Raw genomic sequence first — 14,747 nt, 5'->3', positions numbered from 1 at the left:
ATGCAACGAACAAGATTTCAATTGACTTCAACGAAAAAAAAAAAAAAAAAAAAAAAAAAAAAAAAGAAAAAAAAGAAAAAGAAGAAAAGAACAATAAATAAATAAAATATATCTGTATACACATAGTTTTATGAAACATCGAATCAACTAATTTTTTGTTTGTTTTTTCCTTTTTTTTTCCCGCCGTTATTTTTCAAATTATTATTATGAATTAAAAGTAATAAAGGTAACTTTCTAGACGGGATCATCGGGCCGCATCGTCCTTTCTCGTGTCGTTTCGTTAGTTACTACGTTGACATGTTTTATTACATCGATTAGTTTTGTAACGCTTTTTTGGATAATTACGAAAGAAATATCTTTATAATAACATTTAACGTACTTTCTCCCAACAGGATCGGCCAATTTTCACGGAAATAAACTTCACGACGCCGATTCACGCGATAGATCGTGATCACGAAATAAACGTCTCCATACGATATGATATAATATCAGGAAACGAAGGTGGTTACTTTCATTTGGATCCAAGGAATGGCACGCTTTATTTGAAACGTCCGATCGATCTTGAAAACGAACGTAATCTACCCGACAATACATTCGCTTTACAAATTCATGCAACCCAAATTGACAATCCATTGAAGATGGCTATGGCTAGGGTTGAAATAGAAATATTGGATTTGAACGATAATCTACCGGAATTCGAAGTCGATCTTTACAACATCAGCATTGTTGAAAATTTACCGAACGGTTTCAGCGTATTACAGGTCATAGCGCACGACAAGGATCAAGGATTAAACGGTGAATTTGATTTTCGTTTGGACGATCCATCAGGAGCATTCTCGATCGATCCTAAAACTGGTTGGTTGACGGTAAAGGATCAAAATGTATTGGATCGAGAGAGAAGGGATCGATTGAGAATGAAAGTATACGCAATGGAGAGAAAACCGAGCGTTGTTTTATTCAACGGAGAAAGGTCTAACGGTTCATCGGTAGACATTCACGTTAGTTTGTTAGATGCTAACGACAATAATCCAATATTCGTGCCATCGAATCTTTACGAATTAGTTGGAAGGGCCAATGCTAAAATTGGTACCGTATTAGGACAAGTACATGCGATCGACGATGATTTAGGAACAAATGGTCTTGTCAAATATACTTTACAAAAGCCAGGAAATTCTAGTAAACGCGTGCCACCATTTGTCGTGGACGAGAATACTGGAGTTATTACAGTCGCGGAAACCCCGATCATCGAAGGAAGACACGCGATCTTCGTCGAGGCGGCGGATCAACCAGCGAATCCAAGTGAAAGGCGATTCTCATTGGCGGTCGTTACAGTGGATGTTTTCCGTCCTGACGGTAATTTTCTTCTTCTTTCGATTTCTTACACGCGGAACGTTACAACCGGTTCGCCTGTCGATTACGTGCGTTCCACATCATCATCATCGTCATCATCATCATCATCATCATCATCATCGGCACCGTCATCATCATCATTTACAACGTCGTCGTCGTCGTCGTCATCGTCGTCGTCGTCGTCGTCGTCATCGTCGTCATCGTCATCATCATCTTCGTCGTCTTCTTTTCATAGAAAAAAATAATCATTGTTTCCTTTCTATCTAAAAACGTCGGGCTTAATTTTGCGTTAGGATAAGTTGCTTTCTCATTTAGATCGATTATTTTCATTGATATCACGATCTCGAACGATCTAAATGATCTAAACGATCTCGAACAAACAAAGAGTTAAGAAATAAACGAACTTTGTTAAATTGATAATAACATCGTCGGTTCGTTCTTCAAAAGTGCAACTATGACTCTTCATTGTTTATCTTAGAGAAGCAGGAGCACGGAGAAAAAAAAGGAAGAAGTAAAATCAAAAAAGGAAAAGAAAGAAAGAAAGAAAGAAAGAAAGAAAGAAAGAAAATAAATGAAAAAAAGAATGCTCGTTAAGATAAACATAAACAACTTCGTTGCGTTTCTTACGTACGTGGATTTTTAATCCACCGAGAAAAGTATAAACGTCGTTGTAACAGATATGTATGTATGTCGCGAGAGACATTGTACTTAAATCAATCAAAAAATAATTGTATATTATTATTGTTGAATAGATGAGGCTCTTTATAGAGCAACGATCTCACAGTAAAAAAAAAAAAAAAAAAGAAAAAAAAGAAAAAAAATTACCGACTGTCATTTTCTTTTCTATTGATCTCCAATCTATTCTCGTTTCAGGACCGGATACTTGGGAACCAGATTTCGTTGGAGCACCGTACGAGTTTTGGGTCGGTGCCAATGTGCCCGTTGGTACCAGCGTTGGCCAGATTCGTATAAACGATGCCGTTAAGACGAGCGATCTTATATACGATCTACTTCATAGTTATCAAGAAGGAGGTACTTTAAGAAAAATCTGTCGAGATAAACAAAAAAACAAAAAAAAAAGAACAAAATAATTTTTCTTTTTCTTTTTCATTATATTTTTCTTATTATACGTTCGATTCTCTCTTAATCGATTAAAATTTAATTAGATCTGTATCGTCATACATGCATGATATTCAGAAAGTATAGAACGAAATTTATTACTACGTATTATTGAGATCAAATAGATGACAAAAATATTCATATAAATTTAAGTCCAAAAATACTTTATTTAAAAGACATTTATGGTTTTACAAACGTTTATGGATTTTTTATATTCCAATCGTCGAATTAGTGATTGACGAACTCCTTTTTTCTTTCTTTCTTTTCTTTTTCTTTTCCCTCAGGACTTTTTTATTTATGGGCTCATGGCCAAAAGAATTGGGAATGTATTCAAAATGCATATATTATTACATTTGCAATATAGTTGAAATATTAGAGAGAGAGAGAGAGAGAGAGAGAGAGAGAGAGAGAGAGAGAGAAAGGGAGAGTTCGGCAATCATTAATTAGACGAATAGGGAGGTTTGAATTCTTGCGGTGAAAGGAATTTTTCAACATTTCTTATAATTGCCACAATAAATCATAAGTATCCTTTAAAAGTATATATCTTTTCGACAAAGCATATATATACATATATACATCGGGTATACGTTTATATGAAATTTTTTTCATATATTTGATCTCAGTAATATGTAGTCTAAGTTTGTTCCTATAACGACCATCTCCATTTAATATAAATAGGTATTCACCCGGAGAGGTTAACTCGAAGAGTTACCCTGAATGGTTTAATGGTTAGATCAATCGCCCGAAAAAAGAATTAGGGTTCGAGTCCTGTTTTTCAGGTTCAGATTAATCGACGGCCCAACTTTTTTTGTTATTAATCCTACATTAATGTTATCTAATGCTTACGTTAGGAGGTTGATGCTATTTATTGTAGGTTACTAAAAATTAGTTAGAATATTTTTATGAGTATTTGAGAAAAAAAGAGAGAGAGAGAGAGATAGATAGAGAATCGAACATCAATATAATATACAAAGTAGAGGAAAAACTCGTCATAAAAATTTATTTTCTTTATTCTATGGTAATACGTAACATGTGGTGTATGCATATCCAATGGGGTTTCAGTACCGTTCGCTGTAGAGGAACGATCAGGAACGATAACGGTCGTGGATGAAATCGAACGATACGAACGTTCGACTTATGAGTTCGAAGGTGTTGTTACAGACGAAAGGGATATCACTCTAATCACAAACGTATCGATTCATGTTGTCGATCCTAACGACGAGAAGGGCGCTTTAACAAAGTAAGTCGATCATTCTCGATAATACGATCGATTTTATATTTCTCTGAATCAATTCTTTTTTAACATCGATTGATTTCAAAGATTTCAAAGAACGGGAAGAAAACTTGAGAAAGAAAGAAAGAAAAAAAAAGAAAAGAAAAAAACAAAGAATATCTCGTTCGCGATTACGATGATCATGGTGTGACGTGAGTTTTATCGAACCGATAGTCATGTCTTCAATGATGAATATATTCTTTTCTCTCTTCTTTTTTTTTTATTTTTTTCTTCTTCAAACCTCGAAATCTCGTTTAGTTTTTATCTGGAAATCGCGAGAAACAAAAAATGGATATACACGTGGATAATTCTGTTGTCGTTTTTAAATTCGTTTTTTTTCCTTTTTTTTTTTTAATTTTGCGATAGAATATAATCGAATCTCCTCTCGGATTTATGATAAATCTTCTTGCACATTAAAAGGGTCAATATGTTCATCGATAATTTCCAGGGGAGCGACCATGGCGCCTATCGTTTTTCACGTGAAAGAAAATGTCCCGGGCACGTACATAGGATCCGTTTTATCAGATAATGGTACAGCTTCGACGTCCTCCACTACGAGTTTTCTTATCGTCAATCAACAGGACGTGCCTGACATAAGTATCACGAAGGATGGTGATCTTTACGCACCAAATGGATTTGATCGAGAGACACGACAGAATTATAGTATCACTGTGATAGTCGAAGGTTCTAAAGGACTTCGCGTCGTTCAAGTATGTTATCATTTTCATTATCATTCATAATCATTCGATAATTATAATCCATTTCATTTACTCTTTATATCATGATCGTAATTATCAAAAACGCGCGAATTCGTATTAAAAGATGTGGAAAAGATTATCGAAAAAAAAAAAAAAAAAAAAAATCAAGATCAAAAAAGAAAATGTAAAGAAAGAAAATTTGAGAATGAAAAATGAATATAATTGAGATATTCATGAATATCTTTGATATTTCAGATAAGAGTAATAGTCGACGATGAGAATGATCATCCGCCAGTTTTTACCTCGTCTTATTACGAAGGACGAATACTTGAAAACAGTCCGTACGGAACGGAAGTTGTCATGGTCAATCCCATTGGTGCTTCTGACAAAGACGAGGGTATTAACCAAGAGTTTATTTACAGTTTGACCGGTGAAGGTTGTTCCCTATTCAAAATCGATCCTAGAAATGCTCGAGTGTTCTTCGAGGGTAGCAAAGGGGAGAGTTTGAATCGAGAGGAAAGAGCAATCTATGATCTTGAAGTAGTCGCCGAGGATGGGGGTAAGCTTTTTAATATTCATTCTACCAAATCAATGAGGATTTTTATTCCATTCGATCTTGACTTTGCGAGGTTTTATAAATCAAACAAATATTCGAAGAAAAATAGAGAGAGAGAGAGAGAGAGAGAGAGATACATGGACAATCGTGATTCGTTCATTTTTGATCGATGAAATTAATCGCTTTTTTCTTTCTTTCTTTTCTTTTTTTTTTTTTTTTTTATTATTTTCTTCCGATACGATTCAAAAGGGGGTTTGAGATCGACGGCACGTTTGAAAATCATCGTCGAGGACACGAACGACAATCCACCGAAATTCATTCGCATGATCGTTCTACCCGATCAAGGCGTTAAGGTATCGAATCAACCGGATGAGGAATCAAACGCAAATACGAATCAAATGATAGATTCAACGACTATCAATGGAAGAAACGATACGAAACGATCGAACGAACGGAAATCACCATTACTTTTGGTACCGGAAAATGTGACGATTGGTACGCCTATTATACGATTGTTAGCAGAGGACAAAGACGAAGGAATTAACTCTGAGATAAGTTATAATATACAAAATGAGACGATATCTGGAGTTAACTCAAGTATCATTGGACAATCGAAACAGGATTCGAATGGTCGAAGATATTTTTTGTTGGATTCAAGAACTGCAGAAATTTCTATAGCTCGTTCCCTTCCACCGGAAAGGAACGTACGTTTAATAGTTTTTGCCAAAGACGGTGGTGGCCTTACCGATAACATAACTATAAGAATACACGTCGTAGATGTGAACGATCATCCACCTGTATTTGATCAATCCTGGTATACCTTTGACCTTGCCGAAGGTATTTACATGGCTCATACTATTGGTACAGTTCGTGCTATAGACAATGATTTTGGTGTCAATGCTAATGTCAATTATGAGATAATATCTGGAGCGATGGACGAATCGAATGAAAATGATGATAATTCAACGTGGATATTTGACGTTGGACCGCGAGACGGTGTATTAAGGATAAATGGAAAACTCGATAGAGAAAAGAAACCAGTTCATCGTCTGATATTATTAGCTCATGACGATGGTTCACCTGTTCTTAGTTCGACCGTCGAAATTGAAGTGAACGTTTTGGACGTGAACGATAATGCCCCAAATTTTTATAATTACGACGAACTTGAGAATGACGATCGCGGCATACCAATACCGGTTTATCGTACGTCAATATTTGAAAACAGTCCTATCGGTACTTTCGTAACGAGGATACATGCGAACGATAGTGACTTTGCAGGCAATGGAAATGGATTGATATTATTCAATCTGGTTAATTCAAGCCACGAAGAGAAGCAATATTTCACGATAGATAGTAAAGAGGGTTCCATAACAACTATCTCAAATCTCGATTATGAGAAAATAAAGAATCATCGATTAATAATTACCGCGAGTGATTTAGGTTCTCCTATTAGCATGACATCAACCGCTGTTGTGACCGTAGAAATCATTAACATAGACGACGGCGATGATAATGAAGACAACGACAATGTCGATGACGATAACGATGATGAGGGAAAAGAAAAGGACGATCAGGATGAATCGTTTAACGAAGTTCAAAAGATCCCAACGTTCAGGCATCGATATTATGAGGTCGAGGTCGAAGAAAATACAGTCCCACCAATTTGGATCGCCGAATTGGATTTAGCTGATGGTTATCAAAGCGATCATATACGGTACAGCATCGTTGCAGATGGCACGGATGCCAGAGATCACTTTTCTATCGACTCGAGGAATGGCTCGTTGTATCTGATTACAAACGTCGACAGGGAAATGAGAGATCGGTATGAGGCTAAGGTCAGGGTCGATAGGGTAAAGCTCGGCCGTGGGATGCCCGTGATGATCTATCCGGTTGTTGGTGAGAGGCTCAATGGTCTCGCGCCCAACGAGGCCAGGGTCGTCGTCAGGATCAAGGACACCAACGACAATGCGCCGAGATTTAAGTCAAAGGGAAGACCCATCCTAGCTGCTATACCTACAACTGCCCACTATGGTTACGAGGTCATTAAAGTAGAGGTGAGCGTACATATATGTTTGATGAGTGCATGTTTGAGCGCAAGCGCGCACTAAACCTGTCCATCTAACCACCTAACCGTATATACGTATGGATCTTTCTCATTCTCTCTCTCTCTCTCTCTCTCTCTCTCTCTGTCTGTCTGTCTGTCTATCTCTGTGTGCGTCAAAGTGACTCGACCTTAATTCATTTCGGGTTTTTTCCTCTTGTAAATCTTCCCTTCCCTTCCCTTCCCTTTTCTAGTATTTCTTTATTATCCGAGCTGTCCTACTTTTATCCTACTTTTCTTTAATTCGTTTCTACCTTTTCTTCTCTCTTTATCTCACCGAGACTCCGTCTATTTGTCCGTTTGTACGTTTGTCTGCCTGTCTGTCTGTCTGTCTGTCTGTCTGTCTGTCTATCTGTCAGTCTTTCTATCTATCTATCTCTCGATGCATCGCCTCTTTTTATTTTTCTCTTCTCAGCACCCCCTCATCTCCCACCTCCAATTTACTTTCCTTCTCTCTACTTCGCTTTTTCTTTCCAGTACAAGTTATTTTTCTTTTTTCTTTTTTTTTTAATTATTACGAGTACCGAACGAACGATCCGCCCGGAAAGACCACTCTCTCTCTCTCTCTCTCTCTCTCTCTCTCTCTCTCTCTCTCTCTCTCTCTCTCTCTCTCTCTCTCTCTCTCTCTCTCTCTCTGTCTTTCTTTTTCTTCATTATTTCTTCTATCTCTTTTACATATCTTTCAGTCGTTTATCATAGCTTTGATGGGCAAACGTCGTCGACCCGAGAAAACTCGCACATACAACACCCATCGTTTCGAGTTCATCGTTGCTCTAACTCTCTCTCTCTCTCTCTCTCTCTCTCTCTCTCTCTCTCTCTCTCTCTCTCTCACTATCTTTTTTCCGGTCGCGTTTTATTTCAAGTTTTTTCCTCCGTCCTTTCCCTTCCTCTCGAAAACATCCCTTCTCCTTCAACTGCAATTACTCTAAATTGATTGCCTTTCGCACGAATGATAATGCAAATACGATTTATCCGAGTGATCCTTAATTGGATAAGGGTTTTGGGAAAAACTTCTGATCCATATGTTTGTTTAGATGTATTTTTTTTTTCCCCCATTCTTTTTTCCTTCCTTTCTTTTCCTCCCTTCTTTTTCTTTTTCTTTTTCTTTTTTTTCTTTTTCTGATCTTTGACAATTATTCACAACTTCGAAAAAGTTCTTCATTATCGTTATTCTTCTAATTAAATGTTATCCCCTTTATAAATCTCGATAAACACCATCTCGAGGATGGTGTTAAATGTTAAAATTAATGAAACTATCATAATACCCATAGAAATATTCATTTCCATATGGATCGATCTATTTTAAACGAGTTAACTCATTTAATTAGGTAGGCGATATTTTAAAGAAAATAAAAACTGCAGGGGTGGGTTTTTTTTTTTTTAATTTCTCTTTTTTTCTTTTTTTTTTTTTTTTTTTTTTTTTTTATGAATGAATAATGAAAAGGAAAGAAAAAACAAACGAACAAAAAAAAAGAAAGAGAGAAAAGAAAAACGTTCCTTTCAATTGTTCAACATAAAATAAAAATATTAAATCGTATAATTACGTAGTAACTTCAATAAGTTTTTTTATGGTGAATTAAATTATATCCTATCGTTCATAAGAAGTTAAGCAAAAGATGGGACAGTTTTTAATTTATCTAATTCCAAAGAATTAAAAAGGAATTCAATTAGATCAATGTCTTTATCTTTTTTTCTTTTTTTTTTTTTTTTTTTTCCTTTAGGCGGATGATCCGGACGACGGTATAAATGGTGAAATTCGTTATCAAATTCTTGGACGAGAGGACGCACCGAGATTCGCCATTGACCCATTGAGCGGTCAAGTTCGTTCTGTGGCCAGTTTTACTCGCGACGCCGGTCGCGTCTTTGGCTTCGACGTCAAGGCCACGGATAGACGGGGTTCCGAGAATGGACGCAGCGGCATTGCCAATGTTTTTGTGAGTTCTTTTTTTTCTTTTTCTTTTTTTTTTTCTTTTTATTTCTCTTTTTCTTCTTTCTCTTTCTTCCTTTCTTTTTTTTTTTTTTCTTTCTTTCTTTCTTTCCTCGTCTTCTTTTGCTCCTAGAACGGCGCCTGGTCACGTGATCGTAATAATTACATTTTTAAAATTATCAAATAATTTTTATCACAAGCTAATTCCTTGGCTCTTTGTATTTTTCGTTTTTTTTTTCTTTCTTTTTTTTTCTTTTCTTTTCTTTTCTAATTACGGAACTTCGGCACGCAGGTATACGTACTTGACGATCAAAAACAAGTTGTCATGGTCGTTGGACAAAAACCAATTGATATCGAACCGCATTTGGATAATTTCACTGCGTAAGTAAAAATATTCGACTTTCATTTTTCTCTTTCGAATGAATTCATATTGAGGATTAAGTTGATATAATGGAATTTTTAACACGATTCCTTTCTTTTTGTTTTCCTATCCCCCTCCCCCTCCCCTCCCACCCTCCCCACCCCCTCGTTTTACTTACTATCCACGTTTGTCACGATATATCTATATTTTATTTTATAATTTTTTTTCCTTCTTTTTTTTTCGCGATCGAGAATAAAGCAAATAAAAAAGAAAAAAGAAAAAAAAAAAAGAAAAGAAAAAGAATAAAAAAAAAAGAATATTTTCAGGGTTCTGCACAATATAACCGGCCTCGATGTACGTGTCAGGAAGCTTGAGCCGCATATTGAAAAGAACCTGATCGACGCCACTTCGTAAGTATTAAAAGTCTTCACTTTTTCCCGTCTCAGAGAGATTTCCGATCAGCACGTACTGCAATTTTGTTACAGTACTGACGTTTATCTCTATGCCATCGATCCACATTTGAACGTAATGATCGACATGGATACATTGCACAAGTAAGAATCATAATCTCTCATTTAATGCGATCGATTTGATTTTCTTTTTCTTTTTTTTTCTTTTTTTTTTTTTCTTTTTAAATCTTTTAATCTTGAAATTAAAAGAAAAAAAAGTGGGAAATTAAAAGAAAAAGAAAAAGAAAAAGAAAAGATCGAAAATGTCAAAAGAAATCAAATCGAACGTTATTGATATCATATTGTTCCTTGTTATTTTTCTTTTTCTTTTTTTTCTTTCTTTCTTTCTTTCTTTCTTTCTTTTACAGCGTTTTTCACAATAAAAAGATGGATATAAAGCGTGAACTGGACGAGTATCACGTACTCGAGATAGCTGGTAATGCACCAAGGAGGAATCATCGTTACATGCTTTCTACACTCGAAGTTGGTGTGGTTGTACTTGGATGTGTCGTCTTTGTTGGTGCCCTAATAACAGCAATCTGTGTCACCTGCGTTCGTAGAAACAAACGGTACGCGGCATACGGTTTAAAACGATCAATAGAAAACAACGATCCCATTACGATTGAAGCATCAACTACGATATCGAACTAATTCAAAAAAGTTTATTATTTATTATTTTTATTTGTTTCATTTATAAATGGACACTAACATTTATCATTCTTCTTGCTTATTTCTATTTCTCTCTCTCTCTCTCTCTCTCTCTCTCTCTTTCTGTGTATATATATACATATATATGTGTATGTATATATATAAATCTCAATCTCTTTTTCTCTTTCTGTCTTTCTCTTTCTCTCTCTCTCTCTCTCTCTTTCTTTTTTCTCCATAAAATAGCATGAGTTAAAAAATTAATAGCATTGTCAGATATAGATTTTTAATATCTCTAATATATTTGAATGTACGTCGAACTTTTGTCAAGGGATTTAAAATAATATCGTTCTACGGTCTCTTTTTTTCCTATATTCTTTTTCTTCTTCTTTCTTTTTCTTTTTTTTTTTTGCTTTCTTCTCTTTTGATTTTTTTTTCTTTATCCACGTCGACATCTCCACGTCGTATCGATGATTTTCACTTGACTACAAACTTTGTACTCTGAATGGGCTTCTCGAATTCGATTCGTTAGCCGTAGACGCCGCGAGAAGGCGATGTTCTCCAGCGGTGGCCCACTTGGCTTTGCTTTGGCAGACTCTACATTGCAGAAACCACCATTATTTCCAACCTTCGTCGATGGCCTTCGTTACGATCCAGAACCCTTTTGTACAGATATGACGAGGCGACAGAGTATCTGCGATCATGGACCCGGCTGCGTACGCTTTCACACGTGAGTTCGATCAAATTGGTAATAAACGATTGAAATTTTCACACGTCATCATCATCGAAGGGATAATTAATTAATAATAATTATAATGACGATAATAATAATAATAATAATAATAATAATAATAATAATAATAATAATAATAATAATAATACGTCTATAAAAGATATTTATATCTGATGAGTATTAAATCCGAGCGATATGATATAAGCGAATGATCTCAATTTATCTTAAGGAAATATTTTTTTCAAGGTATAAATAAATTAGATAAGTTAATTAATTTGATAATAATAACAAATATTTAAATAATTAATTAGGATAATCGATTAAAAGACGATTGGATTAGATAATTAATTTTAACAAAAGGTAGATTAAAAGTATACAGATAATTTATCGAGAAAAATAAAAATTTAATTTGTTGGTTAAGTAAGGAAAAGAGAAAAAAAAACAAGGAAAAAGAGAGAGAGAGAAAGAGAGAGAGAGAGAGAGAGAGAGAGAGAGAGAGAGAGAGAGAGAGAATACAAAAAAGGGAAGGAAAAAGATAGAAAGAGAGAATGTGGGGAGAATTTTTAATTTCTCTCTTTTTTTTTTCTTTTTTTTTTTTTTTTTTCTTTCTTTTTCTTTCTTTTTTTATAGCCACACGTTGATTATCATTGAGAAGAGAAATTTCAATTTTCTTTTCTACAAAGATAACGAATGTTATCGTCACTATCGATCGTTTACAGGATGGGCGGAAGTAATGGGAAACATGGGGTGAGGACGACAGGTAATACGAAAGGACTCGAGGCATCCGCAACGTCCTTGCATTCCAGTGGTCAGGATTCAGGAATCGTAGCACGAGCCTCCTGTCACTGCAGTCACTCCTCGAGTCCTTCGAGCGGTGAAAGTAGCAAGTAAGTTGAAATTTTATTTCATTTAATTCTAATAATGTCCATGCATCTAAATAATTTCAATTTGTACGTAACTACAATCTACAAACACTTTGAACAATTTTCATTTATAAAGAATGGAGAATAATTTTGATTTCAAAAAGAGAGAGAGAGAGAGAGAGAGAGAGAGAGAGAGAGAGAGAGAAAAATATCACATATTCTTCTATCAAAGCCATTCGTAATAATAATTAAGTATGATAATGCATTTTCAATTTTTGTCATTATTAGAAAGAAATTCGATGAATTCATCGTGCTTAAATTAAATTGAAATTAATCGAGTACAAAGTAGTTTGTTCTGAGATTGTTCTATCATCCTCTATCATGATTCCCTTTTCCACAGGCACAATATTAGGGTTAATGTTATTCGAAATGTTTTTTGTCAAAAAAAAAAAAAAAAAAAAAAAAAAAAAAAAAAAAAAAAAAAAAAAAAAGAAAAAAAAGAAAAATAGAAAATGTATAACGATAAAAAGAAGAAAACTTAAATCACAAAAATTTATCATCTAAGGAGATATCTTAGAAATAGTTTCTTTTTTTTTTTTATTTTTATTTTATATATTATTATCTATTGTATCTTATTATCACGCGTTCGTTTTTTCAGTGGTTACGAGGATTCATTGAAATCATTGCAACGCCGTGAAAGAAGTAACGATCTGTCGCGCGGTAGTCACGATACGTCAAGCGTCGTTGGTAGAAGAGCTAATCAAGCATTAACGAGAAGACGACAACGTTTTAATTCCTTTACCAATCTCGAATCCATGTATTCGCACGAGATGACATTGCAAAGGGATCAACGTTGTTGCGTTACCGAGAAGAGACGAAAAAATGCCGATGGACGTGGACACGAGCATAGAAGGGCACATTCCGAGGCTGAAAACAATATCACCGAAACTGTTATCCATGAGCATCCTGGTATGGAATTACCATTGGCTAGTTCTTTACCAAACGCTTCGAGTTTGCACAGTAAGTTAAGAAATTAACAAAATTCTTTAATATATTCGATTCAAATTAATATTCTATATGAACACGAATTATCGTTGTCTATATTATAATGTTTATATCTTCATATATTTATTTATTTATTTATTTTCATTTTTTTTCCAAAACTATATCTCTCAAATCTCATATTATTGGTTTATATCGATTTTAGGAGTGTGTCTGTGTGTGTGTGTGTGTTTGGGCAGGGAGGGGAGTGATGGGCCGGCATCGTCTCTCAGTCTCGAATCAGGAATTGATTTCGATTAATGTCAATTTGAAATTCGTTCATTATCCCCACCCTATTCCATATATATCCTATCAAACGTTCGATACACATTCGATAAAATTGGCCCTGAAACGCGCAAGTGTTTTTTTTCATTGGCTTTATTTACAATTGTTCTCTTATGCCATTGACTGGCGGCTTTAGTTTCCAATTGATTGCCCATTGTAATTTTGTCCCGTCTTCGAGTAAATTAAGTGAGCGAGAGACAAAATTTACATCTTTAATTATACGTTTCGTATTATCGTTATCGTTCGAAAAAAAAAAAAAAAAAAAAAAGAAAAAAAAAAAGAAAAAATCGCGCGTTAAAAGTCAAACAATGATTTTTTTTTTTTTTTTATTGATAGAGAAACGAAAATATTAGATAATTAATGATATTTGCAGAAATTTTTTTTTTCTTTCTTTTCTTCTTTTTTTTTTTTTTTTTTTTTTTTCCATTAGAAAACGACAAAATAATGTTAAGTGTCAATGTTATTAATGTTTTTCGTTAGATCGACGACGATTTTTTTTTTCTTTTTCTTTTTTATCTTTTTTCAAATGATAACAAAACATTATAATTTAATTAGATATTTTATTTTAATGATAGAGATAAAAATAGAGAGAGAGAGAGAGAGAGAGAGAGAGAGAGAGAGAGAGAGAGAGATAGAATAGAGACGACTGATTAATATATTTGATTTTATTTCATTTTCTTGTTCACAGGTGCAACGAGAACGAGCCATATGTTGTATTAGAAGTCTCTGCGGTATTTCACGACGATTAGACGAACCTATGGGTAAGAGGAAGAGGAAGAGGGGAGAAATAACGGTCGTTGAAGAATACGATCACGTTCTTCCTTGTATCTCTCTCTCTCTCTTTCTCTCTCTCCCTCTTCCTCTTCCTCTCTTGTTCACCAACATGCAGAGTTTCTAACTGCAACGGGTCATAATGCTAATTCGAATGGAATCTTCACGAGCGATATATGCCGTTAGGCAATGCAAATAGTATTGCGAGTTAAGTGAGAATATTTAAACGTGAAATGGTGTTTATATTGTCCGAAACAAGGAAAAGGACGATCCTAAACGTTAAAATATCGCTAGAACGTTAATAATAATAATAATAATAATTATTATTATTATTATTATTATTATTATTATTATTATTGTTATTATTACTATTATTATATAATATTATATATTATTATATATTATAATATATTATTATTATTATTTTTTTTTTTTTTTATTTTTTTTTTCGCGAATGATATATATATATATATATATATATATATATATTAATAGAGATTAGACGTCGTGTCATTTTCGTTGCCAAAGTAACTCGTACGTCGGGATTCGTGAGCCAGGTTCGTTTTTCATTTTAG

At 34.4% G+C, this 14,747-nt stretch overlaps 1 protein-coding gene across 9 annotated transcripts in view; it reads left to right on the top strand.

The window, feature by feature from the left end:
- Nucleotides 1-14,464, top strand: part of LOC124953353 (cadherin-89D) — a 40,253-nt gene extending 25,789 nt beyond the window's left edge. For all 9 annotated transcript variants that reach the window (XM_047504599.1, XM_047504603.1, XM_047504596.1 and 6 more), the window contains 15 exons: nt 393-1,353; nt 2,224-2,382; nt 3,532-3,709; nt 4,191-4,452; nt 4,696-4,999; nt 5,246-7,050; nt 8,819-9,031; nt 9,317-9,405; nt 9,712-9,795; nt 9,871-9,939; nt 10,203-10,403; nt 11,012-11,209; nt 11,932-12,099; nt 12,734-13,095; nt 14,090-14,464. In XM_047504599.1, the coding sequence (XP_047360555.1) occupies nt 393-1,353; nt 2,224-2,382; nt 3,532-3,709; nt 4,191-4,452; nt 4,696-4,999; nt 5,246-7,050; nt 8,819-9,031; nt 9,317-9,405; nt 9,712-9,795; nt 9,871-9,939; nt 10,203-10,403; nt 11,012-11,209; nt 11,932-12,099; nt 12,734-13,095; nt 14,090-14,121 (5,085 nt within the window). In that variant the 3' untranslated portion in view covers nt 14,122-14,464. The remainder of the gene's footprint in view (nt 1-392; nt 1,354-2,223; nt 2,383-3,531; nt 3,710-4,190; nt 4,453-4,695; nt 5,000-5,245; nt 7,051-8,818; nt 9,032-9,316; nt 9,406-9,711; nt 9,796-9,870; nt 9,940-10,202; nt 10,404-11,011; nt 11,210-11,931; nt 12,100-12,733; nt 13,096-14,089) is intronic.
- The last annotated feature ends 283 nt before the right edge of the window (nt 14,465-14,747 follow it).

This window comes from Vespa velutina, chromosome 12 (genome assembly GCF_912470025.1).
Source record: "Vespa velutina chromosome 12, iVesVel2.1, whole genome shotgun sequence".
In the NCBI taxonomy this organism is placed as follows: Eukaryota; Metazoa; Arthropoda; class Insecta; order Hymenoptera; family Vespidae; genus Vespa; species Vespa velutina.
This window is presented reverse-complemented; position numbering and strand designations above follow the sequence as displayed.